The sequence below is a fragment of the Mobula hypostoma genome, chromosome 3, assembly GCF_963921235.1.
Source record: "Mobula hypostoma chromosome 3, sMobHyp1.1, whole genome shotgun sequence".
NCBI classification, from domain to species: Eukaryota; Metazoa; Chordata; class Chondrichthyes; order Myliobatiformes; family Myliobatidae; genus Mobula; species Mobula hypostoma.
The window spans coordinates 186,109,789-186,134,840 of NC_086099.1; the positions used below are offsets into that span (position 1 = coordinate 186,109,789).

The following is a 25,052-nucleotide window of genomic DNA, read 5'->3' on the forward strand; positions in this document are numbered from 1 at the left end:
TCAGGATCATTGGGACCTCTTCTGGGGCAGGTGGGACCTGTACAAGAGAGACAGGTTACACCTGAACCACAGGGGGACCAATATCCTTTCAGGGAGGTTTGTTAGTGCTATTGGGGAGGCTTTAAACTAGATTTGCAGGGGGATGGGAACCAGAGTGCCAGAGCTGACAGTGTGGCTGGGGTGAAAATAAATGATGTTGAAAGTTTAAGCAAATCCGCTGATAGAAAGGTCGTGAGTGGTGGCAAAAATCTTCTGAGGTGTATATATTTCAATGCTAGGTGTATTGCGGGGAAGGCGGATGAGTTGAGGGCGTGGATTGACATGTGGAATTATGATGTTGTAGCAATTAGTGAAACTTGGCTACAGGAGGGCAGGACTGGCAGCTTAATATTCCAGGGTTCCGATGTTTCAGATGTGATCGAGGCAGAGGAATGAAAGGTGGGGGAGTAGCATTGCTTGTTAGGGAAAATATTACAGCAGTGCTCAGGCAGGACAGATTAGAGGGCTTGTCTACTGAGTCCTTATGGGTGGAGCTGAGAAACAGGAAAGGTATGGCCACATTAGTGGGATTGTATTACAGACCACCCAATAGTCAACGAGACTTGGAAGAGCAAATCTGCAGAGAGATAGCAGGCAACTGCAGGAAACATAAAGTTGTGGTGGTAGGGGATTTTAATTTTCCATACATTGATTGGGACTCCCATACTGTTAGGGGTCTAGATGGTTTAGAGTTTGTAAAATGTGTTCAGGAAAGTTTTCTAAATCAGTATATAGAGGGACCAACTAAAGGGGATGCAATATTGGATCTCCTGTTAGGAAACAAATTAGGGCAAGTGACGGAAGTCTGTGTAGGGGAGCACTTTGGTTCCAGTGATCATAACACCATTAGTTTCAATTTGATCATGGACAAGGATAGATCTGGTCCTAGGGTTGAGGTTCTGAACTGGAAGAAGGCCAAATTTGAAGAAATGAGAAAGGATCTAAAAAGCGTGGATTGGGACAGGTTGTTCTCTGGCAAAGATGTGATTGGTAGGTGGGAAGCCTTCAAAGGGGAAATATTGAGAGTGCAGAGTTTGTATGTTCCTGTCAGGATTCAAGGCAAATTGAATAGGAATAAGGAACCTTGGTTCTCAAGGGATATTGCAACTCTGATAAAGAAGAAGAGGGAGTTGTATGAAACAGGGGGTAAATCAGGTGCTTGAGGAGTATAAGAAGTGCAAGAAAATACTTAAGAAAGAAATCAGGAGGGCAAAATGAAGACATGAGGTTGCCTTGGCAGTCAAAGTGAAGGATAATCCAAAGAGCTTTTACAAGTATCTTTTTTTTTTGGGGGTTTTGAATCCTTTCTTTTTAAATCTTTTTATTGAGTAAGTATACAAAAAAGGTAAGCCATATAAACATTAATACAATGTTAAAGTATAATAAAATTCCAAAAGATAACAATACCAAAAAGAAAATACTACAATGTAATTTAAGCATAAGAAACCAAGATAACATAATAGTATACTAAATTTTATATATATCAATAGAAAAAAAGAAAAAAAAAAACCCCCAAAAAAAACCCACCGTGCAACTAACTAAAAGCAAGGCAAAGCAATGGGCTAACTTGAAACCAAACAGAGTTAAACTTAAAATCACGTCCTCAATCCCGACCTCCATTAAAACAGTGAAAAAAAAACAAGAAGGGTAAATATTACATTAAATGAAAATATCGAATAAAAGGTCCCCAAATCTGTTCAAATTTAAATGAAGAATCATAAAGGTTACTTCTAATTTGCTCCAAATTCAAACATAAAATCGTCTGAGAAAACCAAAAAAAGGTAGTTGGAGCATTAAGCTCTTTCCAATGTTGTAAAATACATCTTTTCGCCATTAAAGTAAGAAATGCAATCATTCTACGGGCTGAAGGGGAAAGATTACTAGAAATTTTAGGTAGTCCAAAGATAGCAGTAATAGGGTGAGGAGAGATATCTATATTTAATACCTTAGAAATAATATTGAAAATATCTCTCCAAAAAGTTTCCAAAGTAGGGCAAGACCAAAACATATGAGTTAAAGAGGCTATCTGCCCCGAACATCTATCACAGAAAGGATTAATATGCGAGTAAAAACGCGCTAACTTATCTTTGGACATATGTGCACTATGAACCACTTTAAATTGAATTAGGGAATGTTTAGCACAAATAGAGGAAGTATTAACTAATTGTAAAATCTGCCCCCAATCATCCACAGAAATGGTAAGCCCCAATTCCTGTTCCCAATCTACCCTAATCTTATCAAATGGAGCTTTCCTAAGTTTCATAATAATATTATAAATCATAGCCGATGCACCTTTCTGACATGGATTAAGGTTAATTATCGAATCTAAAATATATATAGGAGGAAGCATTGGAAAGGAAGAAAGTATAGTACTTAGGAAATTTCTAACTTGTAAATATCTAAAAAAATGTATTCTTGATAAGTTATATTTATTAGATAATTGTTCAAAAGACATAAGGGAACCATCTAAAAATAAATCCAAAAACCGTAAAATACCCTTAGTCTTCCAAGTTTGAAAAGCGCGATCCGTAAAAGAGGGAGGAAAAAATATGTTACCTAAAATAGGAATCGCTAACCCGAATTGATTAAGATCAAAAAATTTTCTGAATTGAAACCAAATGCGCAAAGCATATTTAACTATCGGGTTAGAGACCTGCTTAAGGCGTTTCGAATCAAAAGGAAGAGAGGAACCTAAAATAGAACCAAGTGTATAACCCTGAACAGATTGTAATTCCAATGCTACCCATTTAGGAATAGATAGTATGTCCCGGTCAAGTAACCAAAATTTCATATGTCGAATATTAATAGCCCAATAATAAAATCTAAAGTTAGGTAATGCTAAACCTCCATCTCTCTTAGCTTTCTGTAAATGTATTTTACCCAGTCTCGGATTCTTATTCTGCCAAATAAATGAAGAAATTTTAGAGTCAACTTTATCAAAAAAAGATTTAGGAACGAAAATTGGTAATGCCTGAAACACATATAAAAATTTTGGCAAAAAAAACATCTTAACTGCATTAATACGACCAATCAAAGTTAAATATAAGGGAAACCATTTAGATGAAAGTTGAGTAATATGGTCTATTAATGGTAAAAAGTTAGTCTTAAATAAATCTTTATGTTTACAAGTAATTTTAATCCCAAGATATGAAAAGTAATTATTAATCAATTTAAATGGAAATTTATAATATAAGGGAAGATGTTTATTAATCGGAAAAAGTTCACTCTTACTAAGATTTAATTTATAACCTGAGAAAAGACCAAATTGTGCTAATAACTCTAAAACAGCAGGAATGGATCTCTCAGGATTAGAAATATATAAAAGTAAATCATCAGCATAGAGTGATAATTTATGGGACTTTAATCCCCGAGTTATCCCAGTAATATTTGAAGATTCTCGAATAGCAATTGCAAGAGGTTCTAATGCAATATCAAATAATAGGGGACTAAGAGGACAGCCTTGTCGAGTACCACGAAAGAGAGGAAAAAAAGGTGAGTTTAAAGAGTTAGTACGAACCGAGGCTACAGGGGAGTAATATAACAGTTTAATCCAGGATATAAATTTCAAGCTAAAATTAAACATTTCAAGCACCTTAAATAAATAAGGCCATTCTACTCTATCAAAAGCTTTCTCGGCATCTAAAGAAATAACACACTCAGGAACATTTTGTGAGGGAGTATAAACGATATTTAACAATGTACGAATATTATAAAAAGAGTAACGACCTTTAATAAAACCCGTTTGGTCTTCCGAAATAATAGAAGGAAGTACTTTTTCTAGTCTATTTGCTAATAACTTAGAAAAAACTTTAGAATCAACATTTAATAAAGATATTGGTCTATAAGATGCACATTGAGCAGGGTCTTTATCCTTCTTTAGTATTAAAGAAATTGATGCTCTATTAAAAGATTCCGGAAGTTTACCAAGTTTCAAAGAAGCCTCAAAAACCTTATAGAGCCAAGGAATCAATAAAGAAGCAAAACATTTATAAAATTCAACGGTAAACCCATCAGGGCCAGGAGCTTTCCCTAGATTCACAGAAAAAATAACATTCTTAATCTCATCCATTGTAATGGAAGTATCTAATAAAGAAGACATATCCTGTGAAATCTGAGGGAAGTCTAACTTATCAAATTAATAATAGACTCCATAAATCCTAAAGTCAACCCACAACAAGGAGGATTGACAATAGGCGCGACCCACAAACCCGGAGAGGAAACAGAACATACAAAAGATACCGGGGAAAAGGACGCAACCAGTACTTCAATAATGTATATAGCCCAAAGAGAAACAAACTAAAACGTGAAGCCCCTCCCACCACCCCCCACCCCAAGACCCCAAGGCAAAATCTAAAGCAGACCCGCCAGAAAGAAGCAAGCACTAAAACTACCCCCATGACTTCCGGTATACGCTCCCTAAAAAAAAGGTATAAATATGAAAAAGATCAGCTAATTGTAAAACAGTAAAAAAATAAGTAAAAAAAAGTTAGCTCAATTAAGATACATACAGAACAGAACAAAAGCCGGAAAATATATATTAAAAAAAAACCACAATAAACCTCAAACTCATGAATAGACACAGCAACAAAAAAAATAGGATTATTAACATAAAGTGATTATAAAAAGCAAAACAGAATAAAATTTTTAAAAAAACTACAAAATTTAAGGCCGCACAGGAAATACGTAAGATGACAAAAGGGAAGTAACCACCCAGAATCCCCTGGGAAAAGAAAGAAATGACACAGTTAAAAAGAAAGTTTAGCAGCCATATTAAGAAATCAAAAGTAAACTTTTCTGCCCAAATAGGGCACAGAAAGTTAAAACCAACCAATTCACAGCCTCCGATCAACGGAGATAATTAAAAAAAGGCAATTAAGATGTTGAAGATGAAAGTTGATCCAGATAACTCTGGGCATCCGATGGAGAATCAAAAAAACGAAGGGCTTCATCTAACATGCGAATCCTTAGACGTGCAGGGTACAGCAGCGCTGGTCTTAAATCCATCTTATAGAATTCCGACATCACGGATCTGTAACGAACCCGTTGGTCCCAGATTGGTTTACTGAAATCTTCCACGAATCGGAACTTAAGATCCGAAAAATCAATGAAACCTTTAGATCGAGCGAATCGAAACAGTCTCTCCTTGTCTTGAAAATAATGAAAACGTAAAATAACATGCCTAGGTCTATCTGACCTAGACGAGTATGATGGGATTCTGTGAACACGATCCAGTAGCGGTGGTTGGTCAGGAAATACAGTAGGGAATGCATCTTTTAAAAGTTGAGAGAAATATTTCATGGGGTTGTTGGCTTCAACGGCTTCCCTCACGCCGATCATTCGTAAATTCTGCCGTCGCATTCTAGATTCCAAGTCAGAGTTTTTAAAAGTCAAAAAGTCCAGTTTCTTCTTCATTACATTAATTGTTTCTTCGATTTTCCCCATCTTAAGCTCACTTTGTTGCGCGAATTTTTGAAGATCAGATATAGCCGACTGATGTTCCGCAATAAATGTTTGCATCTTATCAATTAAATCGGCAATTTTCTGGAAATTAGTTGAGATTTCCGTATGAATCAGGTCTTTAACAGAGCCTGCAATTTCCGTACAAATCATCTCCCTAACAGAGGTTGAAATTTCCCTCTGAATTAACTCCGATATCGCTTTCAAAGTCACCGGTGATTCAGTCGGGGGGAGATCCGTAGCTTTCGGTTTAACCGGAGGTTTACCATCCTTGCCGTTTTTCCCGTTCTTAGACATAGCAGATCTAAGTATCATCCAATTGTCAGAGAATTCAGTTTAATTCAAAGTATTATAAAAATTGATGCCTTAATGGTTAATTAAAGTATAGCTGACCATAGAGAAAAAAAACTCAGAGGTAATGGAGCGAGTCAAGAACGCGACTTCACTCCATGAGCGCTACCGGAAGTCTCTACAAGTATCTTAAGAGCAAAAGGATTGTAAGGGATAAAATTTGTCCTCTTGAAGATCAGAGTGGTCGGCTTTGTGCGGAACCAAAGGAAATGGGGGAGATCTTAAATAGGTTTTTTGCGTCTGTATTTACTAAGGAAACTGGCATGAAGTCTATGGAATTGAGGGAATCAAGTAGTGAGATGATGGAAACTGTACAGATTGAAAAGGAGGAGGTGCTTGCTGTCTTGAGGAAAATTAAAGTGGATAAATTCCCGGGACTTGACAGAGTGTTCCCTCTGACCTTGAAGGAGACTAGTGTTGAAATTGCGGGGGCCCTGGCAGAAATATTTAAAATGTCGCTGTCTATGGGTGAAGTGCCGGAGGATTGGAGAGTGGCTCATGTTGTTCCGTTGTTTAAAAAAGGATCGAAAAGTAATCCGGGAAATTATAGGCCGGTGAGTTTAACGTTGGTAGTAGGTAAGTTATTGGAGGGAGTACTAAGAGACAGAATCTACACGCATTTGGATAGACAGGTGCTTATTAGGGAGAGTCAACATGGCTTTGTGCGTGGTAGGTCATGTTTGACCAATCTGTTGGAGTTTTTTGAGGAGGTTACCAGGAAAGTGGATGAAGGGAAGGCAGTGGACATTGTCTACATGGACTTCAGTAAGGCCTTTGACAAGGTCCCGCATGGGAAGTTAGTTAGGAAAATTCAGTGGCTAGGTATACATGGAGAGGTGGTAAATTGGATTAGACATTGGCTCGATGGAAGAAGCCAGAGACTGGTGGTAGAGAATTGCTTCTCTGAGTGGAGGCCTGTGACTAGTGGTGTGCCACAGGGATCAGTGCTGGGTCCATTGTTATTTGTCATCTATGTCAATGATCTGGATGATAATGTGGTAAATTGGATCAGCAAGTTTGCTGATGATACAAAGATTGGAGGTGTAGTAGACAGTGAGGAAGGTTTTCAGAGCCTGCAGAGGGACTTGGACGAGCTGCAAAAATGGGCTGAAAAATGGCAGATGGAGTTTAATACTGACAAGTGTGAGGTATTGCACGTTGGAAGGACAAACCAACGTAGAACGTACAGGGTTAATGGTAAGGTACTGAGGAGTGCAGTGGAACAGAGGGATCTGGGAATACAGATACAGAATTCCCTAAAAGTGTCGTCACAGGTAGATAGGGTCGTAAAGAGAGCTTTTGGTACATTGGCCTTTATTAATCAAAGTATTATAAGAGCTGGAATGTTATGATGAGGTTGTATAAGGCATTGGTGAGGCCGAATCTGGAGTATGGTGTTCAGTTTGGGTCACCAAATTACAGGAAGGATATAAGTAAGGTTGAAAGAGTGCAGAGAAGGTTTACAAGGATGTTGCCGGGACTTGAGAAACTGAGTTACAGAGAAAGGTTGAATAGGTTAGGACTTTATTCCCTGGAGCGTAGAAGAATGAGGGGAGATTTGATAGAGGTATATAAAATTATGATGGGTATAGATAGAGTGAATGCAAGCAGGCTTTTTCCACTGAGGCAAGGGGAGAAAAAAACCAGAGGACATGGGTTAAGGGTGAGGGGAGAAAAGTTTAAAGGAACATTAGGGGGGGGCTTCTTCACACAGAGAGTGGTGGGAGTATGGAATGAGCTGCCAGACGAGGTGGTAAATGCGGGTTCTTTTTTAACATTTAAGAATAAATTGGACAGATACATGGATGGGAGGTGTATGGAGGGATATGGTCCGTGTGCAGGTCAGTGGGACTAGGCAGAAAATGGTTCAGCACAGCCAAGAAGGGCCAAAGGGCCTGTTTCTGTGCTGTAGTTTCTATGGTTCTATGTGGGGTAGAAGGGTGGGTTGGCAAGTTTGCAGACAACACAAAGGTTGATGGTGTTGTAGATAGTGTAGAGGATTGTCGAAGATTGCAGAAAGACATTGATAGGATGCAGAAGTGGGCTGAGAAGTGGCAGATGGAGTTCAACCTAGAGAAGTGTGAGGTGGTACACTTTGGAAGGACAAACTCCAAGGCAGAGTACAAAGTAAATGGCAGGATACTTGGTACTGTGGAGGAGCAGAGGGATCTGGGGGTACATATCCACAGATCCCTGAAAGTTGCCTCACAGGTAGATTAGATTATGAGGACACTCAGTCCTCATTTATTGTCATTTAGAAATGCATGCATTAAAAAATGATACAGCGTTCCTCCAGTATGATATCACAGAAACACAAGACAGACCAAGACTAAAACTGACAAAAACCACATAATTATAACATATAGTTACGACAGTGCAAAGCAATACTGTAATTTGATAAGAGCAGACCATGGGTACGGTAAAAAAAAAGTCTCAAAGTCCTGATAGCCCCAACATCTCAAGCAGACGGTGGAAGGGAGAAACTCTCCCTGCCATGAGCTTCCAGCGCTGCAAATTTGCTGATGCAGCATCCTGGAAGCACCTGACCACCGTCCGACTCTGAGTCCGTCCGAAAACTTCGAGCCTCTGACCAGCCCTCCGACACCGAGCACCATCTCTGCCGAGTGCTTCAACCCTGGCTCTGGCCGCCAAGCAACAGGCAAAGCCAAGGATTCGGGGCCTTCCCCTCCAGAGATTTCGGATCACACAGTAGTAGTGGCAGTGAAACAGGCATTTCAGAAGTTTCACCAGATGTTCCTCTGTGCTCGCGTGTCTGCCTCCACCAAATCAGAATTGTGCACGGCCTCCTACTTGACAGATAACAGATATTCATCACCAGAGAGGCCGCGCGCGCTGCGTTGTGCCGCCATCTTCTCCACCTGCAGATAGGGCAGTTAAGAAAGCTTATGGAGTGTTAGCTTTCATAAGTCAAGGGATAGAGTTTAAGAGTCGCGGGGTAATAATGCGGCTCTATAAATTTCTGGTTAGGCCACACTTGGAGTATTGTGTCCAGTTCTGGTCGCCTCACTATAGGAAGGATGTGGAAGCCTTGGAAAGGGTACAGAGGAAATTTACCAGGATGTTGCATGGTTTAGAGAGTATGCATTATGATCAGAGATTAAGGGAGCTGGGGCTTTACTCTTTGGAGAGAAGGAGGATGAGAGGAGACATGATAGAGGTGTACAAGATAATAAGAGGAATAGATAGAGTGGACAGCCAGCGCCTCTTCCCCAGGGCACCACTGCTCAATATAAGAGGACATGGCTTTAAGTTAAGGGGTGGGAAGTTCAGGGGGGATATTAGAGGAAGGTTTTTTACTCAGAGAGTGGTTGGTGCATGGAATGCACTGCCTGAGTCAGTGGTGGAGGCAGATACACTAGTGAAGTTTAAGAGACGACTAGACAGGTATATGGAGGAATTTAAGGTGGGGGGTTAAATGAGAGGCTGGGTTTGAGGGTCGGCACAACATTGTGGGCTGAAGAACCTGTACTGTGCTGTACTATTCTATGTTCTATGATAAGCGGTATATATAGAGCAGAAAAACAGCATCTTTTTCCCAGAATTGTAATGGCTAATATGAGGGGCATAATTTTAAGGTGATTGGAGGTAAATACAGGAGATTTGTCAGAGGTAGTTGCTTTTTACACGGAGAGTGGTACGTGTGTGAAAAGCACTGCTTGGGTTGGTGGAGATAGATACATTTAGGAGGCACTTAGAGAAGTACAATGATGAAAAAATAGCTCTATCTTGGAGTGAAGAGTTAGATTGATCTTGAGGTAGATTAAAAGGTCAGCATAACATTGCGGGCTGAAGGGCCTGTGTTGAACTATACTGCTCTATGTTCTATTTTCTATGCTCTATGAAACCCACACAGCCATGGAGTAAACATGTGAACTCAATGGGGACAATACCGGAGAACAGGATTGGAATCTGGGTCCATACCGTCAGTACCGGAATGGGATTGAATCTGGGTTCGTGGAGACAGTACTGGAGAACAGGATTGAATCTGGGTCCACAGAGACCGTACCGGAGAAGAGGATTGAATCTGGATCTGTGGAGATAGTACTGGAGAACAGGATTGAATCTGGATCTGTGGAGACAGTACTGGAGAACAGGATTGTATCTGGGTCCGTGGAGACAGTACTGGAGAACAGGATTGTATCTGGATCTGTGGAGACAGTACTGGAGAACAGGATTGTATCTGGGTCCGTGGAGACGGTACTGGAGAACAGGATTGTATCTGGATCTGTGGAGACAGTACTGGAGAACAGGATTGTATCTGGGTCCACGGAGCCATGAGACAGCAACTTTACTCTCTGCGTCACTGAACCATTGCTGTTCCTCAGTCTTCACTGGTTTATTTTAAAGTTATTTATTAGTGACCACACAGCAATCACTACGCTGGGAAAAGAGAGGCGATGTATTGCGCGTACGCTTTCCCCGGGTGAGTGGGACATCAGGCCCAGATTGCCGCGTGGTCACTGTCTGGTCTGCTAGCCAGGAGGCCACTGCAAATGGCCTCTCCTACATTACTGTGTCAGTAGCAACACCTTCTCACCAGTGCCCCCTGTTTCCACCGAGTTTGCTGTGTCATGGCGTGACCGAGTGTCCGGCGGTATAACTGGATGGGTAGGCTTGGTTGGCAGCCAGCCTAAGAGATGGACAGCTCTGAATCCAAACCTGGGCAGGTGGGGCTCGTTAGCCTTGTCAGGCCATCCACCTTGGAGGAGGACACTCCGACATAACTCCTACAACCCGAGGACCTCACTGTCACCGTCCCAGCTTGGTAGGCTATGGCAGATGAACCCCGGGTGTAAAGGGTGGGGCCAGTACAGCGCACATGGCACTCCACCTAAAATACCATTGCGCAGGCCAAAGGACACACCCACATCTACGACCATCCTCCCCGACCATTCATCAAGCCCTGCAGTGATGGGAAAGGGACGAAAACGGCAGGTGGAAGACGATACTGGAAGCCGCAGTTCCAATCCTGCATGCAGGCGGTTCAGGTGTATGGGTCGTCTGATGTTGATCCCGGAGACAATGATATCACTCGGCAGCACCCTGAACGACCAAGCAGCCTTCTCCAGGGACAGCACTGCTTGCTCCACACGGACAGGGGCCTAGAAAAGGTGGCCTAACCAAAGCTCGTTTCCATTTCCCCCAGTTGGCTAGCCACGGTCAACGGGCATCCTCAAATGCAATCAAACAACAATAAAAGAGAAAAGGTGCACACCTGTCTCACAAGGAGTGCCAGGACTAAAGCTCCATGCTGGAGCATCAGAACCATGCTCAATACAGCAGACAGTGATCGCCCAGAACGACGATCCGCTCTAGTTGCGCAAGAACTTTCAAGACTGAATGTCGACCTCGCTGCTCTCAGTGAAGTCCGCTTTCCAGAGGAAGGCAACCTTCAAGAATATGGTGCCCGCTACACCCTCTACTGGTCAGGCAAGCCAGAGACTGAGAGACGCCTTTCTGGCGTTGGCTTTATGGTCAGGTACTCCACTGTCTCCAAACTTGAAAAATTGCCAACAGGTCACTCTGACCACATCATCTCCATGTGCCTCCCACTTCAAACTCTTCAAGCGGATCCTGCAGAAAAGGCAAGTTTTACACTGATCTGCGCAACCTCGTATGGAATGCCTCTGCATTTGACAAGGTCTTCATCCTTGGCGACTTCAATGCCAGAGTAGGCCAAGATTCAGAAGCCTGGAAAGGAGTATTTGGCAAACATGGCATTGGAAACTGCAATGACAATGGGCGCCTTCTGTTAGAGTTTTGCATGGAGCAGGAACTCACCATCACTAACACCATTTTCCAGCAGAAAGACAGCCTGAAGACGACCTGGATGCATCCTCGGTCCAAGCATTGGCACCTCATAGACTACATCTTGGTGTGCCAGAGAGACCTTACTCACCCGAGTGATGCCCAGCGCAGAGTGTCATATGGACCATCGTCTTGTCCACTGCAAACTCAGTCTCCATTTCAAACCCAAGCCAGAGAGAGGAGGCGCTCCAAGGAAGAAGTTTCAGGTTGGCAGCCTCCAGTCAGCTGAAGTGAAAGCTGACTTTCAGACGAATCTTCAGTCGAAGCTTCAGGATCCCAGTTTCCCTACAGACTCCTCTCCAGAAGTGCTTTGGGAACACCTAAAAACCACCTTCCTGCAAACCTCTGAAGAAGTCCTAGGGTTTTCCACAAAGGAGAACAAGGACTGGTTCGATGAAAACAACCAGGAGATCCAAGAATTGCTGGCGAAGAAGAGATCCGCCACCAGGCGCACCTTGCTCAGCCGTCTTGTATGATAAGAAAGCAGCCTTCCACCTTGTATGCAGCAACCTCCAGCGCAAGTTTCGAGAGACTCAGAATGTGTGGTGGACCAACCTCGCAAAGAGAACTCAGCTTTGTGCAGACACTGGTGACTACAGAGGGTTTTATGAAGCCCTGAGAGCGGTGTACGGCCCTTCGCACCAGGACCAGAGTCCCTTGCGCAGTGCAAACGGTCAGGCGCTCTTCACAGACAAGGCGTCCACCCTGAACCGGTGGTCGGAATATTTCCAGACTCTCTTCAGCGCCAACCGCAAGGTCCAAGACTCAGCAATTCATCGCATCCCACAACAACCGGAGAAAACAGAACTGGACAAGATTCCAACCCTAGAAGAGACAGTCAAGGCCATAGAGCAGCTGAAAAGTGACAAGGCAGCAGGAGTTGATGGAATCCCATCTGAGATTTGGAAGCATGAGAGCCCAGCGTTACACACCAAACTCTATGAGTTCTTTGTCTGCTGCTGGGAACAAGGTAAACTACCACAGGACCTCCATGATGCAGTCATCATCGCCCTGTGTAAGAACAAGGGGGAAAGGTCCGACTGCTCCAACTACCGGGGGATAACTCTGCTCTCTATCGCTGGAAAAATCCTCGCAAGAATACTGCTGAACAGATTGGTGCCCATCACTGCAAAAGAACACCTCCCAGAGAGCACCACCGACATGGTATTTGTTCTCAGACAGCTTCAAGAGAAATGTAGGGAACAAAACAAGGGATTGTACGTGATGTTTATCGACCTTACCAGAGTGTTCACAACACTGTGAGCAGGGAAGGTCTGTGGCAAATCATGGAATGACTGGGATACTCCCCCAAAGTTCCTCAGCATGGTCATCCAGCTACATGAAGATCAGAGTGGCCAAGTCAGACACAACAAAGACCTCTCAGAACCCTTCTCAATAGGCAACGGAGTAAGGCAAGGCTGCGTCCTCGGGCCGACTCTCTTCACCACGTTCTTCAGCATGACGCTCGAAAGGGCCACAGAATACCTTGATGATGAAGATGGTGTCTACATCTGATACCACACCAATGGCAGCCTGTTCAACCTGAGGCGACTACAGTTCCACACCAAGACATTGGAGCAACTCATCCGAGAGCTACTGTTCGCAGATAATGCTGCCCTTGTTGCCCACACAGAGACAGCCCCGCAGCGTAAAACATCCTGCTTCGCAGAGGCTGCTGAGCTGTTCAGACTGGAAGTCAGCTTGAAGAAGACAGAAGTTCTCCATCAGCCCACGTCTCAGGAAGATTACCACCCTCCCTGCATCACCATCGGTGAGGTAGAGCTGAAAATAGTCCACCAGTTCAGCTACCTGGGGTGCACCATCTCGTCAGATGCCAAGATCGACAAAGAGATTGACAAACAGACTGGCAAAGGCAAACAGCGCATTCAGCAGGCTGTACAAAAGAGTCTGGAACAATAAGCACTTGAAAAAAGGCACAAAGATCAGTCTGTACAGAGCCGTTGTACTGACCACTCTCCTGTACGGCTCCGAGTCTTGGGTCACCTACCATCACCACCTACGACTCCTTAAGCATTTCCACCAGTGCTGCTTCCGCACCATCCTCAACATCCACTGGAGTGACTTCGTCACTAACTTCGAAATCCTTGAACAGACGGAGGTCACCAGCATCGAGGTCATGCTGTTGAAGGCGCAGCTGCGCTGGGCAGGGCATGTCTCCAGGATGGAGGATCATCGCCTGCCCAAGGTTGCGCTGTATGGCGAACTCTCCACTGGCCACTGTGACGGAGGGGCACTGAAGAAGAGGTACAAGGACTCTCTGAAGAAATCCCTTGGTGCTTGTCACGTTGACCATTGCCAGTGGTCTAATCTAGCCTCCGATCGCGAGACCTGGTGACACACCATTTACCAGTCTGTCTCCTCCTTCGAGAACGCACGCAGGGCTGGCATTGAGGACAAAAGGAGAAATAGGAAGAACCATGACACAGCAGCACCAAACCCAGAACAGAATTTCCCTTGCAGCCACTGTGGTTGGACCTGCCTGTCCCGTATTGGCCTCGTCAGCCACCAGCGAGCCTGCAGCAGACGTGGGCAGCCCCCTTCCTAAATCTTCGTTCGCGAAGCCAAGCCATGATTTATAAGTAAATGAATTGTTCTGAGAATCTTTTAAGCACGGTTCTGCATGTCAGCTTATTTTTAACATTTCCTTCTGTTTCATTCATACTTTTCCAGCAAATTGAATAGAGCAGATGGATTGCTTCCAAGTCAAGAAACTGAGATTTAAGTATAATCTTGGCATGCTTGCTTGGTTAATAGCTTGAAAGCTTTTTATAGATTAACAGTTATGTTTTCTGTCAGCATAATACTATGGGTGTGGCAGGCATTGGACTGTGCCCTGTGTTCAGCCCAGGCAGCAAAAGCTGTTCCTGTGGATGTTTTAATGGCAGAGGATGCTGCCAAGACTTGCCAGGCAGTTTCAAGTGCTGTTCATTCTGGCTCCGTAATGTTGCTAAGGTGGGAAATGATGAAATTACTGTTTCTGTTAGTTGCTGTATCATTCTGTGCTGGGTCATCTCAGCACAAGCAATACACAGAAGCTCTGGAGGAGCTTAATGGGTCAGGCACCATCCGTGGAGGGAAATGGGCAGGCAGAGTTTCGGATTAAGGGCCTTCATCGGGACTATTGCTAAACTCCGAATGCATCAGTACAGTAGTCTGCTCAGGAAACCTGTGTATATAGATGTGAATTAGGAATTAGTGGCCCTATTACTTGCTGGAGACCTCATACAGATAACGAGTAAGGGTTTTCCCAGACTTCAGTCACTACAGAAATCTTGGATCTAACAATGTCATAGATGTGCCCTATGACAATATGTCAGACCATCTGACCAGCTCCTTCCATGTTACCTGCTCCTGGGGTATCAGGCTTCCAAGTTGCCTGCTCTAGGGATCTTTAGAGGCCATCTCGGCTGGCTGTTGCATCTCTGCCTTCCCACTTGTTCACTCGAGTTCTCTATAGCCACTCCTGGGTTTGCATTCTGCCCAGTACCAGACCACAGACTGACCGTTCCCTGTGAAAGACCCTGCAAATCAAACCAGCCACGGCCCTGAATTGAAGTGATCAACTGTGGTGCGCCAAGGGTTTGTATCGGGAAAATAAACTACAAAAGTGACAAAGGTAAAAGGCTCCACAGACATATCTTAATGGCAGAAACATTTAGAATATTTATGTAATTTAAGCTATTTTCTTCTCAGGAATGACTATGTCATTTGACTCTTGCAAATTATTGCTATTAATACAAGTAACAAGTAACGACTCCTTTTAATTTTTGTCTGCATTGTCCTCAAGGCAGCCACAATCTTTTGAAGTTTAACTCACAATTCAAGTAAGGCTTTTTGGTTGAAGAGATGGAGTGAACTCCAGTCTTGGGGTTGCTCTGGTTACCTGAACATTGATGAGAGTGCTCGGCTGATCTTAAGGTGATCTTGGGCTGCGGAATGAATCTGTGTGAACTTGTTTCTTATTTTGGTTTTATTTGGGGGGAAAAAATGAGCCCTTGAATCCTGGTTTCAGAAATCCAAGTTACTTTGATTCCCTCATTTAAATCAATGCAGTAGAATGTAAGATTTATCACCCTGGCAATATTTAATATCCACAAAAGTCAAGAGCGTTAGTTTGTTCCCTTAATGTTTTCAATCAAATGGAGATGCAAAGCAAATAGTTTCTGGGTCCCTGTTAAGAGTGAACAACGCCTTAATTTTGTATAGTGAATTTGCCCGATCAAGGTCACGTGGTGTTTGCCAATGTAAGACCCTGATTAGTGATGGCTGGGGACACTGGGCTTGGCTCAATGATTTGATTCCATGGGAAAATATTGTGGGTATTTCTTTTTTTTTCTTGCCTTGCAACTTTAAACGTTAGCATCTTTTATTCTTGAGTATGCATTCAGAATCCCCAGTTTTTTTTAACGCAACAGTCTATTACAAGCTAATATATCTTGGCTACAATTCTTTCAGTTTACAATTACTTGTTGTGTCAGATGAAATAATTGAGTACATTTACTTAAAGAGCTGCCACAGGAAAGCAGCCTCTGTTATTGAAGACCCCCACCACTCAGGCCATGCCCTCCTCTCACCACTGCAATCCTTGGGTCCCACACCACCAGGTTCAGGAACACTTATTACTCCACAGCATCAGGCATATGAACCAGTGTGAATAACTTCAATCACAACCACTCTGAGCTGATTCTGTGACCTTAAACTCACTTGCAAGGACTCTTTGCGATGAATAATGAATCTCAAGGTGGTATCTGGTAACACAAATGTACTTGGATAATAAATTTGCTTTTGATCTCTGAAATACAAAAATGCACAATCTGCTACACTGCTGTCAGTGTACCACCCTCTCTGCCCATAGTAACACAGGCTTCCAAGCAGATCTGAAGCCAGGTTTTAGTACAACCTTGCAATGGCCTCTGTGTTTAGTTTCAATTACCTGGAGCTGCTGTGTGGGCGAACCATTTGGTGCTCAATGTGCGTGAATAGTTCTTGTTCTCTGTCCGCACCAGCCCAGCACATGAATAGCAAAATAAATTGGCTAAAAGAGACAGTTCCTCTCCAGACATCAGGGTACCCTGCTGCTGTCTAGAACACAAATGTACCAAAGTGTGTGAGACTCTTTAAAAGGGAACAGAAAATACCATTCACCTTCAACTGGACAGTCAGTATCATACTGATGACCTGTATGATACTGACTGTCCAGTTGAAGGCCCCTCCCTCCCTAACGCCTCCCAGTCCCTCCCTCCCCGCCCCCTCCCAGACCCACCCCCCTCTCTTTGTCCCCCCCTCCCTGTCCCCCTCTCCCTGTCCCCCCATCCTCCCCCTCTCCCTGTCCCCCCATCCTCCCCCTCTCCCTGTCCCCCATCTCCCTCCCTCCCCAACCCCTGTCTCCCCCTCCCCCTCCCCTCTCCCTTCTCCTCCTCTCTCCCCTCTCCTCCCCCTCTCCTCCCCCTCTCCTCCCCCTCTCCTCCCCCTCTCCTCCCCCTCTCCTCCCCCTCTCCTCCCCCTCTCCTCCCCCTCTCCTCCCCCTCTCCTCCCCCTCTCCTCCCCCTCTCCCCCCTCCCCCTCCCACTCTCCCCCTCCCCCCACTCCCCCCTCTCCCCCTCCTCCCACTCCCCCCTCTCCCCACTCCCCCCTCTCCCCCTTCCCCCTCTTCCCCCTCTTCCCCCTCTCTTCCTCCTCTCTTCCCCCTCCCTGCTCCCACCACTCTACCCTCCTCCACCTCCTCCCCTCCCCCTCTCTCCCCACTCTCTCCTCTCCCCCTTTCTCCCCTCCCCGCTCTCCCCCTTTCTTCCCTCCCCTCTCTCCCCCTTTCTTCCCTCCCCTCTCTCCCCTCTCTCTCTCCCCTCTCTCTCCCCCCTCTCTCCCCCCTCCCCTCTCTCCCTCCCCTGCCCTCTGCCCCCACTCCCCTTCCCCTTCCCCCCTTCCCCTTCCCCCCTTCCCCTTCCCCTTTCCCCTTCCCCCTCTCTTCCCCCCTCCCCCTCCCCCTTCCCCCTCCCCCTTCCCCCTCCCCCCTTCCCCTCCCCCTTCCCCCTCTTCCCCTCTTCCCCTCCCCTCTTCCCCTTCTCTCCTCCTTCCCTTTCCCCTTCTTCCCCCTCTCTTCCCCCTCCCCGCTCCCCCCACTCTACCCTCCTCCACCTCCTCCCCTCCCCCTCTCCCCATTTCTCCCCTCCCTGCTCTCCCCCTTTCTTCCCTCCCCGCTCTTCCCCTCTCTCTCCCCTCCTCTCCCCCTCTACCTCCCACCCCTCTCCCCCCTCTCTCCCCCCTCTCTCCCCCCTCTCTCCCCCCTCTCTCCCCCCCTCCCCCTCTCTCTCCCCTCTCTCCCCTCTCTCCCCTCTCTCCCCCTTTACCCCCTCTACCCTCTCTCCCCCCCTCTCCCCCCTCCCCCCTCTCCTCTCTCCTCCTCTCTGATAGGAGAAGAGCAGCTGAAGTAAAATCTTTTACCTCACTTCCTATTTGGTGGAAACAGGTTGGAGATCAAACATGATTAATATGGCATTAATTTTTGCTTCTCTCTTGTTATGCTCACTGGCCAGTCAAGGCTGCTTAGGTTTGTTTTCAGTAAAAATGGATAGGATTCCATAATTCACCTTAAAAATGATTTTATGCAATGATAAAGCATAAAGGTATAATTATTTAAGTGTAGGCAGAGGAGAAAAACAATTGTCAATTGCAAACATCCTATAATAGTTCCCTAAAAGAACAGGTGTGTCTTACATGAAGGCAGGTAGTAACCTTGCTAGAAGCGGTTCCTAACTGAGGAGAGTTTTAATTAAGCTCAACTGACATGAAAGGTGGAGGCAGATTTACATTAGGGACAACTACGCTTACAGAGAGAACATTTCTCTCCCAGAAGAAATCAATGCTGTTGAAATGTAACAGGAAAATGTGCAGAATGGTGCTTTGTAAAAGCAGACAAATGAAATGGCTGCCGGAGAGAAATACACTTCTCTTTACTCACCTGCCATTACTGTGTACCAAACCTGAAGAGTTGTAAACGCTGCAAAATTGAGCTCGATTGAAAATCACAGTGGACGCCAAGAGCAAAGCTCATCTGTCACCTGTGTTATCACTGTCCTTCACTGGCTAAATTGTGCCTCAGTTTCTAAGCAACACAGACAAAGTACTGGGGGAACCTTTGGCAGGTCTAAGTTTACTGCTTTTTTTGTTTGGTTCAGATGCCTTCCCGTGCCTGTAGTCTTCACCAGGCCTTAGCCCTGACTCAAACCACGAATATCTGCCCCTCACTTTCTAGCTCCTTTCTCTGCTCTCAGGTACTGCTTAAAAACTGGCTGAGCTCATAGTTATCTATAGTAATATCTCCTCACATGCTTCAATATCACTCTTGTTCCTTAATTTCTTCTGAAATACTATGGGGCACTGAACTATGAAAATACTAGTTGTTTCTTGCTGAGAAATGTCAGTGAATACATTGAAAAATGGTACTGAGGCTGAAGAAATCATTCTGTATATGTGTAACTATGAATAGGTTGTGTTGCTCCAGGTCTGAAAAATGTGATCAGAATTTGGTTTGGTTTCTGATCAAGTGCTGCCCTCTAGTGTTAGGAATATTTCCTCCACCTCCTCATTTCTCTCAGACGCAAACTGCTGGAGCAACTCAGCATGTCAGGCAGCATCTATGGTGGGGGGAAGAAATTGAACTGTGGATGCCTCAGGCCGAGACCCTTCTTCAAGAGTGGAAAGGAAAGGAGCAGAAGCTAGAATAAGAAGGTGCTGGGGAGGGAAGGAGTGCAAGCTGGCAGGTCATAACACCATAAGATATAGGAACAGAAGTAGGCCATTCAGCCCATCGAGTCTGCTCCTCCATTCGATCATCGGCTGATCCAATTCTTCCAGTCACCCCCACTCCCCTGCTTTCACCCCATACCCTTTGATGCCCCGGCTAATCAAGAACCTATCTCTCTCTGCCTTAAATACACCCAATGACTTGGCCTCCACAGATTCACCACCCTCTGACTAAAGCAATGTCTCCACACCTCAGTTCTGAATGGACGTCCTTCAATCCTGAATTTGTGCCCTCTTGTCTAAGAGTCCCCTACCGTGGGAAATAACTTTGCCATATCTAATCTGTTCAGGCCTTTTAACGTTCAGAATGTTTCAATGAGATCCTCCCTTATTCTCCTGAACTGCAGGGAATACAGCCCAAGAGCTGCCAGACATTCCTCATACGGTAACCCTTTCATTCCTGGAATCATTCTCGTGAATCTTCTCTGAACCCTCTCCAATGTCAGTATATCCTTTCTAAGGAGCCCAAAGCTGCACACAATACTCCAAGTGTGGTCTCACAAGTGCCTTACAGAGCCTCAACAGGTGAGACCAGGTGAGTGGCTGGGAGGAGGATGAACTGAGTTTATTAGTTTGTTCTAATTGGCACCAGAGTCCTGTTTGTACCATGCCCATGCACAAATCCGAGATGAGATACTTGTGTTGTACATATAAACTCAATGAAGTAACATACTGCAAGCCGAAGACAAAATCTAACCCAAAGTTAAAAAAAAATTCACATCTAGATAGTCAAGCTGCATCTTCAGAGAGAACAAGAGGGCATAAATTTAATGTGAGGGGATGGAATGTAAACGAGATTTATGAGGTAGGTTTTTTTACACAAAGAGTGGTAGATGCTTGGAACATGCTGCCAGGGGAAACCATAGGAGATAGAAACAGAATTAGGCCGTTCATCCCACTAATTCATCATGGCTGATCCATTTCACTCTCGAACCCATTCTCCTGCCTTCTCCCAGTGACCTGTGGTGGAGGTGGTGGAAGCACACAGAATGGCAGCGTTTAGAGTGGAGCATTCAGACATCTGCAGGGGTGTAGATCATCTCTAGCCAGTTTAAACTGACATTAAGGTCAGCATGAATATCGTGCACCAAAGAGCCTATTCCTCTGCTCTGATCTCTGCTCGGTATGTGGAGCTCCAGCAATTTGAGACAAGTGACTGGTGATGAAGCGCTCTGGGCAAAGAAGGTGGATGAGAGAGACTTGCTAACAAGAGCTAAAGTGGCACAGTGCCCTAATTTGATTTTGTTTTTAATCTACAGTGGATTGGAAAAATCCATAGATGGTCTGAACAAGGATGCTTCTTCCGCCCAGCAAGTAGTCACCTTGAAGGATGTGGAGGAGGGTGCAGTCGCATTACGCCATGTGGGTGAATCACTGGCAGGTCTAAAAGGTAAAGGCAATTTATTCTCAACATTCCTTAACTTCTTGAGTTGTAGCAGAAACGGCCTATCACAGGAAATGAACTTCACCTGTTATGGCAAGCTTTGTGGTCGTAACTTGGCTTCTGGCCTTGCCTGTTAGAGTCAGGTTTATTATCACTGGCTTTTCATGAAATTTGCTGTTTTGTGGCAACAGTACAGTGCTATTTATAAAAAGTAGTGAGGTGGTGTTCATAGACCTTTTAGAATCTGAGCAGAGGGGAAGCATTGTGACCTGTAGTCTTACAGCCAGACGGGGGTCCTCTGGTCCTCTGACTCCAGCTTGCTGCCCATTGCTGCACCAATCCCATCACTGCTTGGTGTTTGTGCCTTCAGGTTCCTTGGATTCAGCCCTTGCATTCTTTCTGCTCTCCTTCAAAGTCAAAGTCATTGTCAAATCGATAATTGTGCACAGGTACAATGGAAAACTTGTGTCCATTGGATAAACAGCATTCACAACAACACAAATTATACGCAAGTTTTACAAGAGTAAGAAGATGAGGGTGGGGGAGAGTTCATATGTTCCTTGAAACACAACTTCACCAATTGGTTTTACCCGTGTTCATCTTTGTGAAACAGAATGTGACATTTTTGTATGGAAGAGGCAATGCATAAAAGCAAGATGGAAATGCCTGTGCTCCCAAAACACTAGAGTTGTAAATACTGGGCCAATGTCACCTGGTTTTCCTATTCCTTCTGACTTGTGCATTTACGAGGTTCTTGCTTATGTTGCCATCTAATTTTTATGCTGGAAAATGTTAGGTAAAAATGATGGGAATGTTTTAACTTCACATCTGCGGTTTTTAACTGCTGTGCAGTTAGTTAAACAGCATTTTTGCAAAAGTAAGTGGAGACCAGCTTTTCTGCTGTTCTAATGGCATCACAGTTCATTACAGAAAACTGCAGTCCAATTTTATTTCCCAATATTTCCAGCACTCATAAGATTAATTTGGTAGGGTAACTGGGAAAATAAATTCCTCTAAAGGGGAGGAAACTGAAAGTCTGCTGTAAATAAGAATTATTAATTCTTTATCCTTTGTCCAGATAGGAGAATAGATATTGAGGTGCTAAAGTCCTTTTCATGCTGATCTCTTTGTTTCAATTCCAGTTGAGTTCCCCACCTTGCAGAATAAAATGCGGGCAGTTCTGCGAGTGGAGGTAGAAGCAGTGAAGTTCCTCAAGGAGGAGCCCCATAAGTTGGAGAGTCTACTAAAGAGAGTCAAGAGTATGACGGAAGTGCTCACAAATTTACGGAGGTAACATCTGATTTGTTCATGTGCACTATCAGGGAATTAGCTCTGCTTTTTACAACAGGCTTTTGTTTTTGTGTAAGAAATGCTATTTGAACTAAAACTGCTTTAATCATTTTCAGGTGAAAGCTTAGACAAAAATAACAGAGGTGAAGTTAAAAGACTGAGTGTCTTTCTATTCCATTGGATAGGGTTTGGAGTTGGTTAAAATATTAAAACCCCCTTCTGTCTTCATTCTAACGCACCCATCTCCGGTCCAGGTTCTAAGAGTTCCCTACAGCCCAGCACAGTTTATAATTGGGAAAGCTATGATTAACTGTCAAGTTATTCAGAAGTTCCTATCTTCTTCATGGTCAAAAGTTCAGTAATGGTGATTTTATTATGAACTTTTTGCAACTTTAAAATTCAACTGTGGAACATTTGTAAAATGTCACGGTAGCTCGTCCGGACATTTGCTTGGCTATCAATCCTTTGACACGGTGCCTGTTTCCACTGCTGACTTGGAATGCAGTTGGGGAGTAGCAGTGAGAAGAACCTGATGTACTGATCAGACATAGTGAGCCACTACTGAGAGGGAGGGTATGGAGTTCAGACAAAAGATCAGGCTGGACATCTGAACACAAATGTTGAATGATTCCAGGACTGAAAGGCTTGATGTCCCTGGGTCTGTGCTTGATGGAGCTGATGGCGTTCAACAGGATTGGGGAGGAGGCGGGGGAGTGTAATTTTATTGAAATCTACTGGCTACTGAAAGGCCTGGTTAGAGTGAATGTGGAGAGGATTTTTCCATTAGTATGAGAGTCTGGGATTTGAGGGCACAGCCTCAAATAATGGGGCATTCCTTTAAAACTATGATGAGGAATTTCTTCAGAGGGTGGTGAATCTGGGGAATTCATTGTCATAGAGGTCTGTGGAGATCAAGTCATCGGGTGTATTTAAGGTAGAGATTGATAGGTTCTGGATTGGTAAAGGGGTCAAGAGTTCTAGGGAGAAGGTGGAAAATGGAATGAAAAAAAATTAGCCATAATTGAATGGCAGAGCAGATTAATGTGGGTTGAAAGGTATGATTCTGCTCCTATGTCCTGGAGTGCTCTTAACATCTACAGTACACCACAATGTAACCAAATAAACTTGTGAGCTTGCTCTACAACTACACCAGTTACAATACTTTGGGTTTTCTGCCCTCAGTCAGTGTAAAAAAACTGCTAGTCTTACTGTCAATAAGACTGATGGAATAGATTAGCCGTGAGTATTGAATAAACAAAGTTTCCTTTTGCCCAGTCTGCAGAAGAATGCATACAATTCGCCAGGAATAGCCTGGAAGTTCTGTGGCTTTATCTCTTTAATCTTCAAATGCTTTGTTGACTTGTTTGCTCAATATTGCTATCAGGATACTAGTTTTGCAAGATCAAAGATGCATTTGGAAAACATTATCTGTGTGGGCCACCTCACCTTGCGTTATTAGCAAGCTAATTCTTCTCGGCGTGTGTCTACCTGTGGAATTTGTCAGACTGTGGAATTTGCCTGATGTACAATACTGTGCAAAATTCTTAGGCACTCCAGATTTTTTATAAGTTTTCAGATGGCCTTCACAGAGCCCTGACATCATCGAGGCTGACTGGGATTACTAAAACAGACAGAATCAAGTCTGCAGAAGAACTGTGGCAAGTTCTCCAAGATGCTTGGAACAACCTGCCAGCCAACTTCCTTATAAAACTGCATGACAATGTTCCTAAGAGAATTGATAAGAGTTTTAAAGGCAAAGGGTAGTCAGACCAAATATTCTTTTGGTTTAGTGTTTTTACTGTTTACTGCTCTTTATCTCTTTATAATAATTTTCTTTATATATTTAGAAATTTCATGATTCCACCAAGACTCATTCCACTGAGATGCAACACTGAGCGTCATAGGAATTTATTCCTGCCTGTGGCCCTCAAACTTTACAACTCCTCCCTTGGAGGGTCAGACACCCTGAGCCAATAGGCTGGTCCAGGACTTATTTCCTGGCATAATTGACATTATTATTTAATTATTTATGTTTTTTTATATTGCTATAACTATACTCTATTCTTGGTTGTTGCAACTGTAACGAAACACAATTTCCCTCGGGATCAATAAAGTATGACTATGACTATTTCTTAAGGCATCTTTACAGAATTTTTTACATGCCTAAGACTTTTGCACAGTATTGTGGATAAAGTTGTATAAAGAAACATAGTCTGATTAAACAAAGTGTATTCCATAAATGTGTTTCATTCAAATCTCACCGCAGAAAATCTTTAAAATGCTTCATTTTTTTTTCTACTCAGGCATGTAACCGAAGACCTTTTGAGAGGAGCAGAGTCCCCTCGTCCATCACAGACAAGCAATACAGAAACTATTGTCACAACTGCTGAGACTGAAGTGGCCAAAGATTCTCCTTTGCAAACTCAGGAGCCTGTCCATACTGCACAAGCAACGCACCCTCTGAGCAGTTTGGGTACACTCACTGAGGCTCAGAACTCCCTGGTGAAATCAGAGTCGCATATGGTCGTCCACCATGTTCAAAGTTCTCCCGTCCTAATTCACCAATCCCACCACTCCTCAGCTTTAGCTCACTCTACCCAGAGTCCCCTGGTCATGTCCAAACAGCCACACAGTGCATTATCCGGTGTTCAGCCGCCACCTCAGATCAGTGCAGCTGTGGTCAAACCACCTCAGGAGCCGGCAGATGGAGTATTTCAGACCCAAAGTGCCGCAGTTCATCAGTTTCAGATCTCACCATCGAGCGCGCAGGTTCCTCCTGGTCAGAACCTCTTCTTCGAAGAAATCCATGCTGCAACAAGTACCAAAAAAGGCATTCACCGAAAAATGACCATTGAGGTATGCCTCTTACACTTGTGGG

The 25,052-nt window shown here is 44.2% G+C and overlaps 1 protein-coding gene across 13 annotated transcripts in view; it reads left to right on the forward strand.

The window, feature by feature from the left end:
- Positions 1-25,052, forward strand: part of LOC134344445 (sickle tail protein-like) — a 706,462-nt gene that overhangs the window by 650,622 nt on the left and 30,788 nt on the right. For all 13 annotated transcript variants that reach the window (XM_063044243.1, XM_063044242.1, XM_063044244.1 and 10 more), the window contains 3 exons: positions 20,760-20,890; positions 22,027-22,174; positions 24,478-25,030. In XM_063044243.1, coding sequence (XP_062900313.1) covers positions 20,760-20,890; positions 22,027-22,174; positions 24,478-25,030 — 832 coding nt within the window. The remainder of the gene's footprint in view (positions 1-20,759; positions 20,891-22,026; positions 22,175-24,477; positions 25,031-25,052) is intronic.